Here is a 7,553-nt window from a genome sequence, read left to right as displayed (position 1 = left end):
TCGGTTCTACTAATTTTATTTGTTTTTTTTTGTATTTTTTTGTTGTTTTTTTTGTCGGTTGAGATAAATTATTAGTTTACTAACTTAGTGTTTTTGTTACTTTTCATCTTTGCTGGTGATATTTTTGTATATTTGTATTTGTAATCAATATGTTTGTCGGGTCGAACCTACGATGTGTTTGTTTGCCTGCAATCAATGTATGTTTGTATGTATGTTTGTTTGTATGTATGTATACATGTAGGTATATATATATTTGTATGTAGATGTTTACGCAGTTATGTATGTTTGTTTGTTAGTTTGTAGGTTGGTATGTATGTATGTATGTATATGTGTGTATGTAGGTTTCTATGTATGTTTGTGTATATGTATGTATGTTTGTTTGTTTGCAAACATGTATGTATGTATGTATGTATGTATGTATGTATGTATGTATGTATGTATGTATGTATGTATGTATGTATGTATGTATGTATGTATGTATGTATGTATGTATGTATGTATGTATGTATGTATGTATGTATGTATGTTTGCACTTATAATTGTTTTTTTATTAATCTGTTTATTTATTATTTTCGCAGAGTTTTTAAGAAGAGCAGTCCAAACTCCAAGGTATCTATTCTCTCTCGTACTGTTACCATCATCGTCATCATTATCATTATCATCATTATTACTGTTGTTATTATCATTATATTATTATTATTGTTGTTGTTGTTGTTATTATTATTCTTTTTGTTCTTCCAGCAATTTATTTTTCATTGGACGTTTGATGATCAGACTTCAAAGCTAACAATTTGCCAAACATACAGACAGACAGACAGACACACATACAAAAAAGCATACATACATACATGCATGCAGACTTATACACATACAGACACATACAAACGTACATACAAACATACGTACATACAAACATACGTACATACAAACAAACATACAAACAGCTAACGGTCTACTTGGGCAAAAGGGATTTCATTGACCATCTTAGCCATATTGATCCAATTGGTTAGATGAAATTTTAAATTATTAATTTATTATTTTATATTATAATTAATGAATTTTGTACATTATTGTGTTGGAAGTAATTTATTTTGGAATAAAGTTTTTTATTCTTTTTCTTTCGCTCACTCATTCATTCATCCATTTAATTCACCAACCATAGACCTATAAATTATCACTCATTTATTTTATGCTCATACATTCATTTATTTATTCATTCATTCACCTCTCAAACCATCCATTCATTATTCAAAAAAATGAATTAAACGGACGTTTTAAATTAGACAGAAATGTTTTTGGAACGTGATTAAATTTGAATTTTTGAGAAAAATAGAGCGAGCGAGAGAGAGAGAGAGAAAAAAAAAGAAAGAGAGAAAGAAAAAAGAAAGAGAGTGTGAGAAAATGAGGGAAAGAGAGATATTAATAAAAAAGGAAAGACAATGAATGATGATGAAAAAATTATAGAATTTTTTTATGGAAAGAGGAAATGTTTTTGTTTACCCTGATAGTTTTATTAGTTTTGGGCTTGCACGTTTCAAGGTAGACAAACTTTTATTTTTTCTTTTTTCCATCTGTCATGCAATAATAATATTAATAATCATAATATTAATAATAAGACCGTATACTACCAGCCATAGTAACAGTATTAGTAGTAGTAGTAGGTAGTAGTAGTAATAGTAGTATATTATTATTATTATTATTATTTGAAAATTTGTATAGCGCTAATTACAAACAAAATGTTTCTCAAAAGCACTGTCTAAAAAAAAAACATTTGAATTGCTACGATAAACCAAATTTTAAAATCTTATAATGAAAACAAAAATGATTTCAATAATTTCTTGAACAATTTTTCTGTCAGTTCGGGCTGTCTTAGATGACTTGGTAGACTATTCCAAACGGCTGGTCCACATACTGAAAAACTTCTATTAGCCATTTTCAAGTTGGTTTGGGGCACACATAGCAAGTTGCTATCATCAGACCTTAAGCAGACATTTTTAAAAGACAGTTGTTTCGGTGCATGCATTTCTTTCAAATAAACTGGCGCCATTGCCTTTTTACATTTGAACATGATTGTTGATATTTTGAACAAAATTCTTTTTTTGACCATCAACCAGTGCAGTTCTTTGAATATCGGGGTGACATGGTCAAACTTTTTCGCACCAACCACGATCTTAGCTGTCCGATTCTGAATTGACTGAGGCACAGATAACGATTTTTCAGGCAAACCATAAAATAGGCTGTTGCAGTAATCCTGTCTAGAATGAATAAACGAATGCACTAAACTTTGAATAACATCTTTGGTTAAGCTTTTGCGGATTATTTTTAATTTTCGCAGTTGTAGGGTTGCAGTACCAGATAAAAACTTGATATGTTCAGTCATTGCCAGTCTAGAATCAAAAATGACACCCAAGTTTGTAGCTTTGGGAATGAAGTTTATATTTGAGCCCTCAATGATAACTGAATTAATTTTAATTCTAGACAGCTGTTGCCAAGTTCCAACCAGAAGAATTTGCGTCTTACTTTGATTGAGCTTAAGACCATTATTTGCCATCCATTTCTCGATCTCGACCAAACATTTAACAAAACGATTAACTGCAAGATGAAAGTTGCTATAGGATTCTGTGGCGAGTAGCTGAATATCATCTGCAAATGCATGACACTCCAAACCATGTAATCCGATCGCCTCAATCATTTCAGAGGGGTAAAGAATAAACAAGATCGGTCCGAGAACCGAGCCCTGTGGAAGACCAAATCTTATGGTTTGAACCGAAGAGGTCTTATTCTTGTAGATTACCTGTTGAGTTCTGTTTGTTAAGTACGACCGAAACCATTGTTCGACAGAGCCAGTTATTCCAAATCTATGATTAAGACGTTTCAGAAGAATGCAATGGTCAACACAGTCAAATGCCGAACTCATATCTAAGAATCCAAGAAGAGATGGTTTACTATTGTTTATATTTTCATGCAACTTAGATAACACATGCAACACAGCAGTTTCAGTAAAATGATGTCTTCTATAGCCTGACTGATATACCGGTAACAAATTGTTTTTATCTAAGTGTTTCATAAGCTCCTTAGAAACTAATCTTTCAATTAATTTTGACAAGAACGACAGATTTGAAACCGGTCTATAATTATTAAGATCAGAATTGTCTAATTTTTCCTTTTTCAAACGAGCAGAAATTGTAGCATGCTTTAACATAGCGGAAACTCACCAGTACGTAAACATAAGTTTATAAGATCAGTCAAATATTTTGAAAACAATCCTACATATTTTTTGAAAAAGTGTGAAGGAACACAATCCAGTGAACATGTTTTAGATGGAGAGTTCAAAACTGCTTCAACAATTTCGCTTTCGTCATAAACAGGAAAAACTGAAAACAAGTTGCTGCAGCAGACACCAGATGAATGATTAAACTTCTCATCATACACCATCGATTCTCGTACATTTTTAATTTTGTCATAGAAGAATGTAGCAAAATCGTTCGCTTCAAAATTGGTAGATGAATTTGAAGTTTTTTCTTTGCACAACAGTTTATTTACCACAGTTCAAATTTTTTTAGGATTTTTGTTATTTTCAAAAATGATTTTTTTCCAAAACAAATTTTTTTTCTGGGCGAATAAAATATTTTTTGATCGCAGAACATTTTTCCACACTTCCCAATCGTCATGATTTAAAGTCTTTCTGTACTTTCTTTCCATTTTCTACAGTATGCTTTGGACAATCTCCATCAAACCACGGCGTCAACGAATCATCTCGACTTTCAACCACGTGTTCTGGAGCTATTATGTCCGCAATTCTCTTCAGTTCATTCACAAAAATCTCTACCAGCGTTTCTATATTATCATCTTGGCATGGCCCTCCAATCGGGGATTTCGAAATCAACAATGCGTCTTCATTTATGCGTCGCCAGGATCGAACCATTTTTTTACTTCTCGTACCTATAACTTGATTGATTGACAAACAAACCTGGATTAATCCATGATCTGATAACACTCCACTGGGAAAAATCAAACTGTTAAAGATAGGAAAAGAGCGAGAAGTAACGATCAAGTCCAAAACACCACCTAATTCATGCGTTGGTTCGTTAATCCTGTTAACCAACTGAAAACAATCGAAAACCTCATTCAGTGAGACTGTGTTTGGATCATCTTTTTTCTCCATATGAACATTAAAATCTCCCGCAACAACGATTTTATCACTTAACAGAGATAAAACTTCTAAAACATTAGCTAGCTCTGAAAAGAACGATGGTGAAGGAGGAACCGATCCAGGTCTATAAATTGATAACAAAATAAAATCAGATTTGTTTACTCTCAATTTAATTGCAACAGCTTCAAAAGTTATCACGGCGGGTAACTCAACAGGTTTATAAATGAACTCTTTGAACTCTTTCTTGAAATAAATTATAATTCCGCCATGATATGGATCGTGAGGTCTGACGTAATCTACAAACTTATAACCAGGGGGCATCGCGCATCGAACAGCAAACTCATCTGACGACCCATGCCATGTTTCAGTTAATACAAGAATATCCAATTCTCCACGAATTATATCACACACCATTTCATATTTTGACATTATAGATCTTATGTTGAGGAGCCCCAGGCCAATTTTTAAATCATTGTAATTTTTCATGGTTAATTTTTGAGCTGTAGCATGAATCATCCTCCGACTGGCCCTCCAGTCAACAACACCCTCATCAGTTAATTTCTGAACTTCACAATCCGCCATCTTCCCACAGGACCTCTGACTCTGTATAAAAAATTGTCTTTGCATGCCGCTTCTTTCAATTTTGCATCAGCTACCAGTTTCTTTAATTCACTTCTCTGCTCAGGTGTCAGATCATTGCTAATCCAGACTTTACTCAGTTCGACCGACATTAATTTCAATTTGTGTGCATTTTCCATCACTGTCTCTTTAGACATCAAACTATCCAACACTATCAATATTGGACGTGTGGATGATTCATTTTTCTTTCCAAGTCTTGTAACATATTTTATATGTGAATCTTTTATATCATCAGACAATTTTAACAAAATATTTTTAACACGAATTTCATCATCTTCACCTTCTTGTAAATTGAAAATTTTTATATTTCTTTCTCTGTCTTTTATATCAATTGACTCAGTTAATTTTCTTTTAACCGTTTTAACTTCCAGATTAACACACTCAATGTTTTTCTTCACTTCTTGGCCAACAACAGTAGCAAAAGAAGATTTCAAATCACTTTTGAATGTGCTGATCTCGGCAGATAACTTGCTATCAGGCCTATCAAGGCTATCTAATTTTGCACTGTTACTGTTCAACATCTCTTTTATCAATTTAAGTTCATTTTTTAGCAAACCGATCATTTCGTTAATTTTTTCGACTTTTAAATTGATTTCATCATTGTTGTCAATGACTATTTTAAAGAGAGTTTCAGCGTTGCAGAACTTCTTCAGACAAATATCACAAAATCATTTAAAACTATCGAAACCACGTGTCACTTCAAAAGCTTCATCACTCAAACCAACACATTTTATGTGAAAACTATTTTCGCACTGAAAACATTGAATGCATTGCAAATTTTCTTTTCCTGATTTCACACATTTTGTTTTCGTACATTTTGAAGCCACATTAATTTGATTGTTGTGTTGTTCGTTGTCCGGGTGAGTTCCGAAACGAAAAAAACAGCAAAAACAGCACTAAATTAAACTTTTAAACGGAGAAAAAATATATATAAATATTCGTCAAAATTTTCTCTATCAAATGAAATTAAATTTAAACTAAATACTCGATTTTAAACTATGAAATTAAGAAAAAATACGGAGCAAATCATAATGTGGCCTGTACGTGCTACCGATCATATAAATAACTATAGTAGTAAGTATAAGTATAGTAGTAGTAGTAGTAGTAGTAGTAGTAGTAGTAGTAGTAATAGTAGTAAAAGTAGTAGTAATAGTAGTAGTTGTAGTAGTAGTAGTCGTAGTGGTAGTAGTGGTGGTAGTAGTAGTAGCAGCAAAATATTGATGGTGGTGATAGTGATATTGTCAATATACAGCCAATAATATAACATTTTGAAAACCTGAAATTAAATTACGCGACTCTTGTAGTAGTAGTAGCAGCAGCAGCAGCAGATGTAGTAGTAGTAATAGTAGTTGTAGTGGTAGTAGCAGTAGTGGTGGTAATAGCTGGCTGCTTAACATTTTTGGAAAGTAAAGTTCAATTATAAAGCTTTTTGTAGAAGTAATAAATATAGATTTTTTTTAATTAATTGGTTTTTTATTTATTTTTTCATTATAATTATTATCATCGTCATCATCATTATTATTAGTTTTGTGTGCCTGCGTGTGTGTGTGTGTGCGTGCGCGCCTGCGTGTGTGTGTGTGTGTGTGGTGTGTGTGTGTGTTGTTTGCCTAAATATTTTTCAATCTGAACAACATAATTATCATTTCAAAATTTAAACAGATCATTATTATTTTTATTCTTCTTCATATTCTTCTTCTTCTTCTTTTTATTAATATCATTATTGTTATCCTTATTGTGTGTTGCGTGTGCGTGTGCTAGCATCCGTGTTTTGGTTCGGCTTCAGTTGAGTTCTTAGGTACAACTGTAACTCGCCAAATCACCATCCCAGTTCATTTATCAGTCACGTCAATTAAAAATTATTACCTTCACCCTTTTTGTTGCTGTTATTATTACTGTCTTTATAATAATAATAATAATTAATAATAATAATAAAATAATAATAATAATAATAACAATAATAATAATTATAATTATAATAATAATAATAATAATGGGAGCACTTCTTTTATTCAATCAAATATCATAAAACATACAGAATAATAAATATTCAATATATATATATATATACAAATAAAAAGTCCAGAATAAATACTAATAAAAAATAATTAAGTATACGATAAAATAATAATAATAATAATAATAACTATTATTAATATTATTACACCCCACCCCTCACAAAACAACCAACCAATCACAGACGGGGTAGTTCTCGTTGACCCGGATTACCTCAACGGTCGAAAAGTTTTCGTGCATGTTCTTGCGGCGTTTCGCTACGGTCGCGAGGATCTCGACGTTCTCGGCCTCACGTTTCGCAAGGATCTATTCCTGGCCACCCAGCAAGTTTATCCGCCAGAGCGAGGCGGAGAATCCGGCGGCGAATCGCCCTCGTCGCGACCGCCAACGCGTCTGCAGGAAAGGCTACTGAAAAAGCTGGGACCGAATGCGTATCCGTTTTATTTTGAGGTTGTTCTCGTCGTTGTTGTTGATGTTGTTGTTGGTGTTGTTGTTGTTGATGATGTTGTTGTTGTTTTTGTTTTTGTTGTTGTTGACGTTGTTGTTGTTGTTGTGATGATGTTGTTGATGATGTTGTCGATATTGTTGTTGTTGTTGTTATAGTTGTCGTTGTTGATGTGAATACTATTGTTGTAGTTGTATTTGTAATTATTCACTGTTGTCAGAAGAAAAATAATAATTATTGTACTACTGGCAGCTATAATTATAGTGATGATAAATAAAAATTAATTAAGCAAATTAATTTTTC

At 32.4% G+C, this 7,553-nt stretch overlaps 1 protein-coding gene across 1 annotated transcript in view; it reads left to right on the top strand.

The window, feature by feature from the left end:
- Nucleotides 1–519: 519 nt before the first annotated feature.
- The window catches only part of HELRODRAFT_89686 (hypothetical protein), a gene marked incomplete at both ends in the record, with an annotated part of 19,619 nt that continues 12,585 nt past the window's right edge, over nt 520–7,553 (top strand). The window contains 3 exons of the mRNA XM_009031356.1: nt 520–609; nt 945–1,005; nt 6,990–7,255. Coding sequence (XP_009029604.1) covers nt 520–609; nt 945–1,005; nt 6,990–7,255 — 417 coding nt within the window. The remainder of the gene's footprint in view (nt 610–944; nt 1,006–6,989; nt 7,256–7,553) is intronic.

This window comes from Helobdella robusta (genome assembly GCF_000326865.2).
Source record: "Helobdella robusta unplaced genomic scaffold HELROscaffold_73, whole genome shotgun sequence".
Taxonomy (NCBI): Eukaryota; Metazoa; Annelida; class Clitellata; order Rhynchobdellida; family Glossiphoniidae; genus Helobdella; species Helobdella robusta.
Note: the sequence above shows the minus strand (reverse complement) of the source record. Positions and strands in the feature narration are given on the sequence as shown.